Below are 14971 nucleotides of genomic sequence, written 5' to 3' on the forward strand. Positions count from 1 at the left end.
CCGCCATGCACTACCTCTTTAAAGTTGTATAGTGGAGTGTGTCATTTGACATTAAGGACCTCTTCCTCAAGCTTGTATGGTAATGCTGATTTTTCTAGTGTGGTGGGCTGAGCTTTCTCTTGTTAGGGGGATGGGCTCTGGAGAGAGCTATGGAAATGTGGGAGCTCCTGAGGGGAAGGAGGGAAGAAAGGAGAATGCTCCAAGGATGTCTGAGAAGTAGTCTGAAGATTCATGACGCAACTACCTATGAAGGTCTAAGACTTATCAGTCCGTAAAGGAGATTATCAGGGCATCTCCTGTATACCACTCTGTCTTCTATTTTGGAAGAAAGATGGGACGTAGATCTAACATACTGTAGATGTACATGGGAAATGCACTGTGTGTGGCTCTCATTCCTGGAGTGGAAGACCCTTGCACCTGCTAGTCTAGGTATGCAATTAAAAAGATGGACTTCCTCTCTGTGAAAAAATAAGAGTGTATTTTGTGGCAGAACTGATAATATTTCTTGTGTTTTCAGGGACTCTAGGTTACTTCCTCAGCTGCATAGCCAGGTGCTCTCTTCAGCTGGAAGTCTGTCTGTTTCAACCTACTTTATCCTGGGCCTGCTGGCTCCTGTAATATCTCAAGCAGCATGAGGTCCAGCCCTTGGGAGGACACTACATGAATAGGTCCAAAGACCATAAACTACAGTAAAAATCATGGATGTTTTACATTTTTAATTTCTGTACAGATCCTAAATACTAGTGTGGCATAGTGGTTAAGGTGTTGGGCTAGGAGTTCTGGTCCACCCTCAGCCATGGAACCTCACTCGTCAGTCATTCTCTCAGCCCAATCAACCTCACAGGATTGTTGTGGGGAAAACTGGAGGAGGGAGCACTATGTATGCCACGTGGGGCTCCTGAAGGAAAGGAGAATATAAATCTAATGAATGAATGAATAAGTAAATGTATACAAATTAATAGGAACAGGTCACAGAAGATGGCAGCATGTAACTGACCTTGGCTGATCTCGTAAAAGCCAAGCATGGTTAAACCTGGTTAGTATTTGGATGGGAGACCATTGAGAAATCCCAGTATTATAGGCTGGGGGGGGGAGGGGGACCAGTTTGGAATAAGGCAGTGTTGAGCCGTTTCTGTCTTGCTGCCAAGAAAACTACACTAAGATCTCCATGCTTAACCAGGAAGCAAGCTTAATATAGGAGACTTTTATTAATAACATTAGAGTATTGTAACATTTCACAGCAGTAGCTCACAAGTGATTGTACTATCTTGCTAGCTAAATTATGTTAATAAGGATGATGATGATGATGATGATCATGCTAACTAGGAAAAATCCAAGTTTATTTGGTTTGAATGGAAACTAATTTGCCGATTATACTCAGTTCATATTTTTTTTGCTAAAGCCTTGGTCAGAGATATTTTTATTAGGAGCGTGGCAATATACAGCTTAGCAGCAAATTAAAACTTGCTAGCGGTTCCTGATTACTATGACAAGTGCAGTCATTTAAAACTGGCCTGCTTGTCTGACACAGATGGTTAAAAGATATTGTTAGTTAGACATTGTCTGCATGCATAGAACTGTTCTGGACATCTTGGATATTATACCACTATAAAGACTGCCTGTTTCAACCTGCCAGTTGATTGACATCATGGCTCTCTATCTCTGTATCACTGAGGCTTTGTAGACTGTAGCAGGTGCTTTGAAAATCAAGACACAATTGCTTTGAGATGCTACAGAAATAACGGATCTCTTTCTTATATACGTTGCTACTGTGGGAAGTGTGGAACAAAAAAGCCTTTCTAGGTATCTTTCTTTTGTTCTTTGAGTCTTTTTCTCCCACTTCTGCCTCCATGTCCCACACATCTGTCAACTTTCTATCATGGTACCTTGTGGACTTTTCTCCTGCCTTAAGCCAAGGCTGTCTCCTCATTCTTTATTTTTTGTCTGCCTTTTCCTAATTGACCTTTTATTTCCAGCTCAGATGGCGGCCTTCCCCGGCTCAGCTCCTTGCCTTCTCTTGTTTTTCTCATTTGTCATGTCTGTCTTAGATGGTAAGGTTTTGGCCAAGAAGATGTTAAAATCCTAAAGACCTTAGGCCAAGTTTAGATCGTCTGTAGGGCTCCTTTTCCAGTTCCTTCACTCCATAAGGAACGGCAAAGGACTTATTTAGTGGTGGCACCTGGTTGTAGAATACCCACAGAAAACTCATTTGCATCATCTTGAAGGCCATCTTGGCACCAGATGAAGAGCTTATTCTTTTCCATGGCCTTTCATTTGAATGCTTTTTCCACCTTGGTTTCTTTTAAAGATCTGTACATTTTGCAATGGTTTTCCATATGCTGCTGCTACTGCAAACTTTGTTATATTTCCTTTATCCCAAATGGCTTTTTTGTTGTTGTTGCTGCATTTAAATTTTATCTAGCTGGCTCAAAAGCTTTTGTTCATGAACTGTACATAAATTATTTAAAATAAATAAATAAAGCAATTAAATTATGCAAGACCAGATTATGAAAATACAAAGCTTCCTTATGCTAATTTAGCCCATTTGTCTAGCTTCATGCTGTTGACCCCTCAGTGGACTCAAGCAGTGGGCTTTGTTAAAAACAGATTTCTGGGGATGTTGATTTTGATTAGGAGTCCCTGGAAAGAAAATGGGAGGATAATCCTCCCCTACCTCCTCATCTGGATCTTCATCTAATGGAAGAATTTTAGTTGAAATTTAAGATTCTTTTAATGATGAAAAAGTAGTTAAAAAAAAAAAGAATAAATCACAATTGGTAGAGAATATTAATCTTACCTTAAGAGATGATTCTGGACTGAAATTTAAGGTCATTTTTAACGATAAAAAAAAGATTTTTGAAAAAAAAAATAATAAAGATGGTGCCCGGGTTTAGATGGCTTTTAAAACTGATCAGCTTCTTTATTTATTAGCTCTCCAAGGTCTGATCTGGTCATTCTTTATAAACACCATGAGACAGTCTCTCATTTTAAAGAATGGTTTGGGAAGGATATAGTAAGAAAACTGATTGTTCTCATGATACATAAAGCTGTGATTTAGGAACCGGCTAGTATGTGGATGTCATTCTTTGCCTGTTTTATGATAAATCAGGTGGGCCAGAGCAGGGTTTGTGACCTTTGGGGTTTAACATTTTGAGGAGGGCTGAGGCCAGAATGTGTGGAATGTTGATTCAAAAGTGGAAAGGACCAGGTTTTTCATTATTCTCTTGGGTTTTTAGTAGGGAGTTATTTTAGGACTTGAACTACAAAATTTGCCCGTTTCCTATTGCAAAATGCAGGGAAACTGAAACTGATTTATGCCTGATTTAGCTGGGGCAGCCCTGAAAGTGATAGATGTAGTTCAGAGGCTGTAGGTTGTCTGCTAGGGATGTTAAATAATGTCTGTTTTCTGCTCAAAAGTTAAGTTAGCTGAGAGTAAATACTAGTGCCAGGATCCGATCAATTCAGTTTGATAAAAGTGGGTCTATGTGCTTGCCAAAGCCCATCAAATACCTAAACTAATTCAAAGATACTTGATTTTATTAAACACGGTTCAGTAATTCAGTCTGAAGATTTGAACTGAAGGAGTGATTCAGTCTGATCACCTGGAGTGAAACTTTAGCGCAGCTTCTCTGTGCATCCATACTATATAATATTGTTTCAGATAAAGCCATCCAAATTTTATCTGGAGTATCAAAATACTTTATACAGCGAGTCCTCAACTTATGACCACAGTTGGGACCAGAATTTCCATTGCTAAGTGATGCGGTCATAAAGCAAGATGTCCTGTGACCTCATCGCTTAGTGACAGCAATCCCGGCAGTCCTGGTTGCCATCGTTCACTGAGAATCACAGGTCGGTAAGCAAGTACCCCCCCCCCAATCCAAGCCATTCCAGGCTTGGTCCCTCCCAGCCCTGAGCCTCAGTAAGGTAAGAGACTGTCTCCAACTCCCTCCACCCACCTATCTCCCCCCCATCTCTGCCCTTCTGGCTGCCCTGCACCCTGCCTCGCGGGACGGCAAGTAGTCTCAGAACCACGCAGTTCTGAGGCTGCTTACCATGCCCCAGGAAGCTGCAGCCGCCCCAGCCCACTCCCAGTCACAGTTGCCCTTGCCACCCTACACTCCGAGACCTCTGCTGCCGTGCACTCCTCCACCCCACCCCAGCTGATCTTCACCGTCTTCTTGCTCCTGCTGCTGCTGAGACATGCCGGCCTGGCTGCTGGGCCTGGCCGGGCTGGACTTTGGTTGCGAAAAGAAAGAAGAGAAAAGCCAAAAGCAGCCTCTGAGCAGCAGTGTGCCAAAACGCCCTTTTGTGCTGTGCTCCTGGGCCACACCAGGCTGGGCTTTTCGCTTTTTTTTTTCGCAGCATGAAGCAAAAGCCCAGCCCAGCCCTGACCAGGAGTGGAAATCTCTTGAAATAAGGGACATTGGGATTATTATATAGGAAACAATATTGCAGACAATGGCTATAACTTTAAAACTAGGTTGTATCTAGCAGTTGAAAAGCTTAACACTCCCCAACACACATTTTAAGGGTCTAGAGTTTAGATACTTATCACCAAAAATGTGAGTAAACATTCAAAGGCAAGGCAGCTTAAAAGTAGCTGCATCCATACCAATACTGTTGTAGTTTTGCCACTCCATCCCCACAAAATAGTTTTGCAGTTGTTTGGTTTGATGTAAACATCTGGACCTATTTTTGTGTGTTAATTGCTAAAGAGTTCTTAATTATCAAGTGCTAGTCAATCGCTTGCAGCAAATATAAGTAAATTACAAAGTTCTCTCTTACTCTATGATTACAAAAAAGCTCATTTTTTTCCTATTGTCCCATTTTTTGTCTAATCATCAAGACCACAAGTCATAGGTGCATTTTTTTCTGTTTCATGCAAAAAGTCTATAAGGGGTTTCCAGTCAGCCATAAATGTAGATATTTACTTATATTTGCTGCAAAGGAAATCGGAAGATTTTTCCTTCTGTTTCTTTTTATCTTTTCTTTCTCCACTTTGGTCTTCCTCCTTTTTTTTCTTTTTCTTTTTCTTTTTCTTTTTCTTTTCCTTTATTCTGTATTAGTTTGTGTTAGTTTTTATGTTGTGTTTAAAAATTTATATATAAAACAAGTGCTACTCAATCCAATTGTTTCTTAATTCAGGAAGCACAGGGCTGTTTTTCATAAACAATTCTTGACAACCTTATTACTGACATGTGTAGGGTTACACTGTTATATACTTTGAGTGAATTGATGCCTATGAGTTTTTGTAGCTTTCTGAAGATAGCTTGCAAATTCAGTCTTTATAAATTCTTCTGATTTGACCAACTCTTTCAAATCTTTCTCCCTTGACTCCAGTGATCTTGAACTACTCCCAAAGATTGTCAGGCTTTCTGAGGTGCAGATGCTCAGGAGGAACTTGGAAGATAAGCAATGATGTTGCAAAGAGGGTGGAGCTCATAGAAGGGGAGGAGCCTGATAGAAGGGAGAAATAGTGTCTATGAGCCACAGAAAAAATTTAATTGAACCTTGTGCCTAGTAGAAACTGATGAGTAGCAAGCATTAAAAGAAAACCTCTTGAGACAAGGGGAAAATAACTTATCCTTTGCCCCTTGCCCACCTTTCAGAAATGCTACTCCTTCCACTAAACAGCCCAGAGAAGAACAAATCCTAGAAATTTCTGGTCAAACTTTGAGACCAGACAACTTTCAGACCCAAGCCAGCCATTTTAGGGAATCAGAGTATTAAGGACTTCAGTAGTCAGAAGGACAGGCTGACAAGATTATCTTCTGCCCAAAGTTAAAAAGAGTGGAACTTGTTAAAAGCTTGAAGGATACTTCCCTTCAGACCTGGGTTGCTTGGTGCTTGCTTTGGATATGGGCCAGAAAAAAGCTGTGCACACAGTTCTGACACTCTTTTTGACTTTCAGAAATGCTTGTTTACTTGAGATTTTTAAGAATTCTTTCATTGAATTTCCTGGGTCATAGGTGACAGATGGCTGGATGAGCCTATTCAAATTCATCATTTTGGATTTGTGGGCTTTATGAATAAATTAAATAGCAGCCAGAGAAAATGAGATTGAGATTTCCAAGTTGGCCAAGTAAAAATGCGGTTGTATTTTGTTTTTCTTCTTCTACTTAAATCCTGCCTGCATAACAGAATCATACACTACATTCTAGATGCAAAGTACAAATTATGTGGCTTTTGAGTTTCTGAAGGGAAATGTTTATATTTTGGTTTCCATGCTGTTGTTTCTGACTGGTTACAAGTCCATGCTACTTACGCTATACAGACAAAGAAATATCCAGGAATGATGGAGTTGCTGAGTCTCTCAGTCTCCCCTTCTTAAATTTGTTCTCTTCCAAGCATAGCTTGACTCATGTAGTTCCTCTGAGAACAAAGAATGGCAGGTGATAGAGAAAGGTAGGATATATAAAGTCAGATTATTTGTGTAGAAAACGTTTTACCTGGTGTCAACATCCAAAATCAAAACTGAGACTCTTACAGAGTTCTAGGGAATGCAAATACAGACATACCAGCCAACAATGGGAATTGCTAGGAAATATATTTCAGTTGCAAGCAACTGTAGCATGTCTCTGTTGCAGTGTTTCTCAACCTTGGCAATTTTAAGTTGTGTGGACTTCAATTCCCAGAATTCTCCAGCCAGCATGCTGGCTGGAGAATTCTGGAAGTTGAAGTCCACACATCTTGGAGTTGCCAAGGTTGAGAAACACTGTTGTACTGTGTATAGCGTGGATAATTTCAAATCAGTTTTATAATGCTATGGTCCTGCTTCAGTCATAGAACTTTCCAGAAGGTTCAGGGGTCACTGTATTCCTATTCCCATTCCATTCCATTCCATTTTTCCCCATGTTTTCCTACCAGAAAAATATCAGTTCAAAAGGAAAATACAAACTTGGCCTCTCATATCCTCTGGTTGATAGCACTAAGAGCAGTAACATTCTTTAGAAGACCTTATCTTTGCACATGGTAGTCTGCTGATAAAAAGGAAGAGAAATGCTCACTATCTCCAGCCAGATATCTAGGAAGCATACAGACAGGGCATAGAGGTAGCAACATTCTTCTGCTGCTTCCATCAGCTGGTATGCAGTGGTACGTAGTTGCTGAACATGGAAAGTTGTTCACTTAATATGAGTGTCTTCCATTAATTCATTTAATTTAAGCCTTCCTCCATTACTACATCTTGGGCATCCAGTTTCATAGAAAGCATACATTTTGTGCAGAAGAACTTAATTTTGCCTACTTTGGAACTCTTGCTGCCCATAAATTACTTTAGGTTTAGGAACCCTTGGTTTATAAAACAGGTGCATTTGGGCACTGCCATTCACTGGGATAGATGGAATTACATGTAAGGTGGATGAATCTGACATTTTTCATTCCTTTCCATTATGGGTTTTTCTGATCATTAACTTATTCTATCCAATTGCTGCATTTGTGTTTGTGTGTACATGACTCCTAATGCAGGTCTTTTTGTAGCCCAGAATTTTTTTGCAGGCAATTTTCCTTATATAATAAGCTTCTTTGTACTTTTTTCTAAAATGAATATTTGCATTGTTTTTGTACTTATGTCACCAGCATACATAGAGGTAGCCCTCAACTTACAACCATTTGTTTAGCAACAGTTCAAAGTTATGACAGTGCTGAAATAAGTGACTTATCATCAGTCCTCATACAACCGTTGGAGTGTCCCAACGGTCATGTGATCAAAATTCAGGAGTTTGGTGACTGGCATGTATTTACGATGGTTGCAGCATCCTGGAGTCACGTGATCACCATTTGCGACCTTGCCAGCTGGCTTCCAACAAGCAAAATCAATGGGGAACTGCATGATTCACTCAACAACCATGGGGGTTTGCTTAATGACCGTCGCAAAAAAATGTCATAAAATCAGGTGCGGTCACATGATGTCCCTTAACAACCACACCACTTTACAATGAATTTTCCGGTTCCTATTGTGGTCGTAAGTTGAGGACTACCTGTATATTTGTTTGGATAACTGTTCTGTAACATTCTGAAAAATATAAATACTGAATGTTAATTATATCCCAGCTCACATCCTGATTTCAGAAATGTGAATTTGATAAGCTGATATCAAAGCACTGTTTCTTCACCCACCCTAATTAGAGGATACATAGAAAATGTAATAATTGAAGAAAACCTAGGAGAAATAGTGAGACATTGGCAGAATCGAGAAGGGCATGTATATGGGCATGTACATTAATGATTTTTGGGGACTGCAAAAAAAGATGCTATGCAAAGTATATGTGTGTGTGCCTTCAAGTCAACATTGACTCCTGGCGACTGCCTGGACTAGTCCCTGCAGTTTCCTTGACAAGGTTTTTCAGAAGTGGTTTGCTGTTGCCTCCGTCCTAGGGCTGAGAGAGAGGGACTGGCCCAAGGTCACCCAGCTGGCTTCGTGCCTAAGGCGAGACTAGAACTCACAGTCTCCCAGTTTCTACCCTGATGCCTGAACCACTACCCCAAACTGGCTCCACTTATGCAAAATATACTGAATGCAGAATTAGAAAAGAATGTTTCTAGCTGCTGTGTATGTAAAGACTATTATGTTTGACATTACAGGGGTAATGAAACTGGAAAATTGCAGAAGGAAAGCTGATATTGGGATAGGGCCGGGGATGTTTACTTATTTTTATACGTATAACTGACATTTCCTCTAGCAGTTCTAAATGGCATACCTGTGGTCTCCCCCAAATTGTATTCTGACAGCAGTCACCTTGTGGGGTAGGCTGAACAGAGAGAAAGTGTTTAGATCAAAGTCACTCACAGATTTCCATGGCTGGGTGGGAATTATCACTGATCCCAGTCCAACTTCTTAACTGTTTCACTACCTTTAAGTATTCTGCACCACTCTCTTAAAATCTACCTGTAACTATTAAACCAGAACAAACACAACAAAAAGTTAAATAGTAGGGAAGGAGCTATACACATGAGGATAATGTTATAAGCTAATGTTTCAATTTCCATCATTTGTAGTGGAATGTGCTTTAAAACATGTTTAGAATAGACTGTTACATGCAATGTAATACAAAGGTTGAGCTTACAGTGAATGAGAAATGCTCCAAAGGGAGGTCTAATTCAGTGGGTTTTGTGCAGAAAGGACTTCTCTGAGGGCAAAGTGTATGTCACTTTTTAGGATAAATAAGTTTACAGTTTATAAAATAATGATTTATGCCTTTCTCCTTGTAGTAAGATACTAAATTGGGAAGTTTTTCAGGGATAGTCTGTTCAGAAGGCTTGGTGTAACGATCACTTTCTTTTTTTATTGCAGACTCCCTCACCCCTTTTCATGTGGAGCTGCCTGCCCTTTCATACACTGAGACCTGCGGCCTTTCTTGTCCCCTGGAATATTTGTGGTGATAACTCTGGTTTATGGAAGATGCTGGAAGTGCTGGAGAAGCTAAATGGATCCTAACGCCATCAGGAGAATGAAGGAACAATCAATGATAATGGTTTGGCTATGGATAATGTGCCTCCTTGGCCTAGCATCTTCTCTAGAAGGTAAATGCAAAGCTGATTCACTCCAGAATGGAAATATTATTGATTGGTTGATTATGTGCCATCCAGTCATTTTCGACTCCTAGTGACCACATAGATAGATTTTTTTTTCCATAACGATCTATCCCTAACCTGTTCTTTCAAGTCTCCCAAGGGTGCACTCATTGCTACTGTAACTGAATCCATCTACCTTGCTGCTGGTTGTCCTCTTCCTCTCTTTCCTTCCACCTTTCCCATTGTTTCTAATACTTGTCTACAACTTATTTACTGACTAGTGACATTTGCTGTTGACTAATGTTTTCAGAGCTCGCTGAAGATCCTTGTTGAATGCTTCTGCTAGGCAGTTTTGCTGTTGTGAGCACTGATTGTTGAATGAAGCTTCTAGGTATTTTATGCCATATATATTTTGTGGCTGAAGAAAAGCAGATCAAAGTTCTCAAGTCTTGAGTTTTCTAGTTCTCTAAAAAAATGAACATCCAGAGGCTACAGATTCTTTGGCTTTTATGGTGCATCTTGTCTCTGTCCACTATTTAATTTATATGTTTAGTAAATAAATATTATGCTAAAGGGCTGGTTGATTATGCTAAAGGGCTGGTTTATTATAAACCCTCACATTTCTTGCCATTCAGAGAAACACTACTAAGCTTCTGTGAATCCAGAAAGACATTGGAATTATTTGGGTTATTACAAATTTCCACACAGCAAAAAGTAACAAAAGATACTACCTCTGATGGCTTTTTTTTAAATTAAAACTTCTAGTCCCTGAGGTTTATAGAAGAAAAAAAAATACCTCAAAATGACGCTAAAGAAAGTGCAAAGTGATTGAAATTTAATATAAAAACGATGTGGGTTTAAGGCAGTGTTGTCCAAACTTGGCCACTTTAAGATGAGTGGACTTCAACTCCCAGAATTCCCCAGCCAGCATGGCTGGCTGGGGAATTCTGGGAGTTGAAGTCCACTCATCTTAAAGTGGCCAAGTTTGGACAACACTGGTTTAAGGCAACAACATAGGAGCACCTAAGGAGTCATTGAGAATCTGGCAATCTTGATAGCAATCTTTGGATGGTATTCTTGGGGAATCATCTCCCTCTTGTCTTCTGAACTTCTGTGGACCTCCAGTAATTTACAAAGTAGTAAAAAAAATTGTACTGATTTCCAGGCTGATTCAACCACTGAGGTAAGAAAGTATTGAGCTCAATCTAGTTTCAGGGAGATACTGTACTTTTGTTTTATTTGGAGAATATAATGATGCAGATGTTTGGAAGAAGCATGTTCATCTCAGCAAAGTGGCAGTTTCATTAAAATTTAAGGGAGAAAACTGCAGGTATGCAAATGGAGGGAAATGTAGGTCTTATTCATAGGTAGATGCTTACTCTTTTCTGAGGTTTTTTTTTTTAACTCAATTACCGATCGTCTTGAGGAAAGCATAACGGGGATGCAAAATATATAAATATACACTTGATGGTATACAACTGCTGTGACTTCTGCACGTGCAAATATTTCAAAAACAGAAGAGAAAATGTCATGGTACCACAATACCTATCAACTGACTCTTTACTACTGTTAACCCATCCAGTAACAGCCTCCTATGTATAGGTACTGAGAACCAAATCTTGGGAATTAAATATCAGACAGTGTGGAAACGTTTTAATGGGGTGCAACAGGAGTTGTGGGCCTGGCTTTCCCCTCCCTGCTCTGAGGACTACACTCTGCTTGTTAATTGCCAAAAGGAAGATGGCTAAACATATCAAGGGAAGAAGATGTATGCCACACCCTCAGTTGTGACCACGCATGCAGTGTGCTCTCAGTTGTGAATTAACCCACTGCTCATTTAAATAATTGGATTTCTATACTATAAACATGGGGAGGGGGAAGGGATCCTTCCTCAGTGGCTGCTTCTATGCTTATAGCAGAAGAAGCACCATCAGCTGTCAGTCTTCTCCCACTCAGACCTGCTACCCGTATTTCTGTCCCACAATGGCACCCCTCCTTCTGAACCAAGCCTTATGGAGCCTTGCAAAACAGCAAGGAAATTTGCTTTCTTACAGCCTCCACATACATTCTCTGCTGACCCAAAGGGAAGGAAGAAAATTGATTGCACAGCTTGGATGCGAATTAAACAAAGGACAGGAACCCAGAACAAAAAGACTGTATGACAGCTTTAAGATGATTTACCCCAGGTTTCTTTTTCTTAGAAGGAATACTAAAAGAAACGGAAGAAGAGTTGTGAATTGGGAATAGGGAGGGATGAAAGAATAATGATGATTTGATGACCATGCTGCCTGGATGATTTATAAACAGTGAACAAACAGGGAGAGAATTTTTTAAGCTAACTCCTTTGTTTGGAAGATGCCCACACTTTCCTTTTTGTTTTCTGGTTCTCTTCCCCTTCTTTTCCAAGTCCCGCACACCCCAACAGTTCTTGTTTTCACTCATTGCAGCCTCCTCCTTTGTCTCTGTTGGCTTTTCCACTGCTTTCTGACCTGTCTCTTCCAGAGGCCTTCATGCGGGAGAGGAAGATGTGCATTTATCATGAAATGGCTCAGGTCAATGAACACATGTGGCTGCAGGGATTGTCTTTGGCCCGGCTGCAGGAGTACTCATGATACTCCTTTCTCTCTCTTGCTGGTTAACTTTCTTTCCCTGTTTCCCATGTTTTCCCTCTCCAGTTTTCTTTGTCTGTTTTCTGACATTCTTCTTCCTATTGATACAACATCACCAGTTTCCTTATAGTATAACATTCTTTTCCTCCATGTTGTTGTCAATCATGGCAAAATGTGAGTAGAATATAAACCCTAATAGAAAGTTCCTTAAAATAAAATCTCTGTACCCCCATTTTTAAACATTTTTCTCTGACACAACAGGATCTGATGCCCCCCTTTTAAAACCCTCTGCAATGGTCTCTTGGCATCTAAAAAAGATTCCTTCCCTTCTCTCCCCTTGGTGCCTCCTGTTACCTAGAATTCCAGCCTAAAAAGTATTTTTGTAGTGCCCAGTTCTTCTACAAAGCCACCAACTTAATTACTAGTTCTTCTCTTCAGCTGAAACAAGACCTAGTACATAGATTTTGTGTTTGGCTGGCATTTATTCCTGACTGGTCTTGCTCCTCTTTCCCCAAGTAGCTGTGATGCTTAAATGGAAGCTTCATAGCCAGAAATGGAAGGATCTACTGCTGATGCTACTGAATACAGTTTGCAGGATAAGGTACTTGATTTCCTGCTATGCCTGTGGGCTTCCCACAGATATCCAGTTGGCAAATGTAGGAAACAAGACATTGCACTTCACAGGCCTTTCATTTGATCCAACATTACACTCCATATAATGGAAATGTTGATTAAAGTCCCTTGGGGGAATTCATTTTTTAACCTTGTTATTTGGTGAAGCTGTATTGTCTTCATTGGCAAGCAGCCCTAATGTTTCACAATTATAATAATGTCCTCCATCTATAAAGTTCTAGCTTTTGTTTTTTTTCTTTTTAATCTGTGATGATTGCTTCATATATTTATCAGGTTTCTCTCATGTTCCCATCTGCACATATTTATTTATTTATACAATAATTTATTTATACAAGAATTGATCTGTTGCCTCCTCCTAGGTGGCTCTCAGTATTTTCTCTTTATACCATTTCAAGTCCAATCCTCCAAGTGGACTCATTGTCATAATGGCTCCTTGCAGGTATGGGAAATGGGACTTGGTACATTTGTGGGTGAAGTAAAAGCTCTGTTTGAACCCAACAAAAATAGCCTGACCTTGGTTCTGAGGTTTTAGCTATTTCTTTGGACTCCCTGAAGAATTAAATTCTTAAAAGCTAACACCGGTAGCTAATTCTCTTTCTCCATCAGCTTCCTTATTTTGGTCCATTTATGTACTCCATTTCCTCTACAGCCTAGACCTTTCATATGTTGCATCCTGTACTAATTTCTATGGACACACCTCCTAGTAGTTCCATTGGAGATTGCCCCTTTCAGTCCCAGCTGCCACCCTAGGACAGCTTCAGAATAATCATGCCTTAAGAGAAGACAGAAGACAAGAGTATAAGATGAGCCATGTAGAACTCTACTCTGCCATCTTGTTTTCCCCAGTAGCCAAACAGTAGCCAGCCACATGCTTCTGAGAAATCATAAACTTGATTGGAGCCCAATAGCAGCCTCCTGCTCATGTTCTCTAGAACTGACATTCTTCCAATATTAGAGTGAATATGTGGATTCTTACAACTAGTAACCACTGGAAATTTTATTTTCTCTCACTGATTCCATTTTAAATCCTTACCAGTTGATGGCCATAACTACCTCTCTGCTAACAAAATTCATAGCGTAACTGCACTGTGTGAAAAGGGACTTCATTTTATCTGTCACCAATCTCCAGTTATTCATCTTATCTGTCACCAATCTCCAGTTATTCAGCTGGGTAATCCCAGATATTGATATTATATAAGAGAGGGAGGAAAACATTATCCTATCTACTTTTCCCTTATTTCTCTTTTTTCCAAGTTAAGAGCTCCAAGTGTTACAATCTTTCTTCAAAGGGGAGTAGCTGTAGGGCCTTTGTTTCATCTTTTCCAACATATGTACGTTGCCCAGAGTCGCTTGGAAAAGTGAGATGGGTGGCGAATAAATTGTGTAAATAAATGTAAATAATAATATCCTTCTTGAAGTCCCAAGACTAGAAAGATTTGACCTATAACATTGATTGTTGTACGTTGCCCAGAGTTGCTTTGTGTGAGATGGGTGGCTATATAAATGTGACATACAAATAAATAAATAAATATTCAGAGTGGTTGACATATGTAGAAACAATTTTGTACCTATATACAATTCATGTCCACTCTGTACTTTTTGCACAGGGAAGGGCCCTAGCTGGGCTGCTTAATACTCATTGCATCCTTTAAATATCCAATAACATCCCTTCTATGTTCTATAAGGGTTAAGGGACAAAATAGGTAAAACGTTTGGCCTTGCCAACTCCAGCGATATCACTGCATCTCCAAACGTATCTCCTAATCTTCTGGGTGGGGCATAGTAACACAGAGTGCCCCATGGAGTGAAAAAGGTAATGTGCCTAATTCAAAGTGAATTGATGTCTTCAACCACCAAAAGATTGATGATCTTTTCATCAGAGGATAGTTTTGATATTTCTTTGTTATTCCCAGCAAAGTATAGAAGGGGCTAAAGAATTCATTATGGAAGGTGACTTACCATTTCTTGAATTGTAATGGGATGACAACCTTTAACCTCTTTATAGTTGAATGTGGCAAGGAAACCTCCCTTCTCCCCACCCTGTGCTCTATATCTTATGTACATTTTCACTTGAATTTTCACAGAATCCTGCATTTGCAGAAGTGTGGTTCCATTAATGATGGTATAATATGTTCCATTCTAGAAGGTAAATATGTGATAGAATATCATTGAGATGTCTTTTTAAATAAAACCCAGCAGAATTCTCCCTAAAA

At 39.8% G+C, this 14971-nt stretch overlaps 1 protein-coding gene across 1 annotated transcript in view; it reads left to right on the forward strand.

The window, feature by feature from the left end:
• LOC103049495 (ephrin type-B receptor 5) overlaps positions 1-14971 on the forward strand; it is a 172729-nt gene that overhangs the window by 18012 nt on the left and 139746 nt on the right. Inside the window, exon 2 of the mRNA XM_088138560.1 lies at positions 9296-9525. Within this exon, the coding sequence (XP_087994686.1) occupies positions 9429-9525 (97 nt within the window). The 5' untranslated portion in view covers positions 9296-9428. The remainder of the gene's footprint in view (positions 1-9295; positions 9526-14971) is intronic.

This window comes from Python bivittatus, unplaced genomic scaffold (genome assembly GCF_059951505.1).
Source record: "Python bivittatus isolate LINGU-HERP-01145 unplaced genomic scaffold, Pbiv_v1 ctg000270_np1212, whole genome shotgun sequence".
NCBI classification, from domain to species: domain Eukaryota; kingdom Metazoa; phylum Chordata; class Lepidosauria; order Squamata; family Pythonidae; genus Python; species Python bivittatus.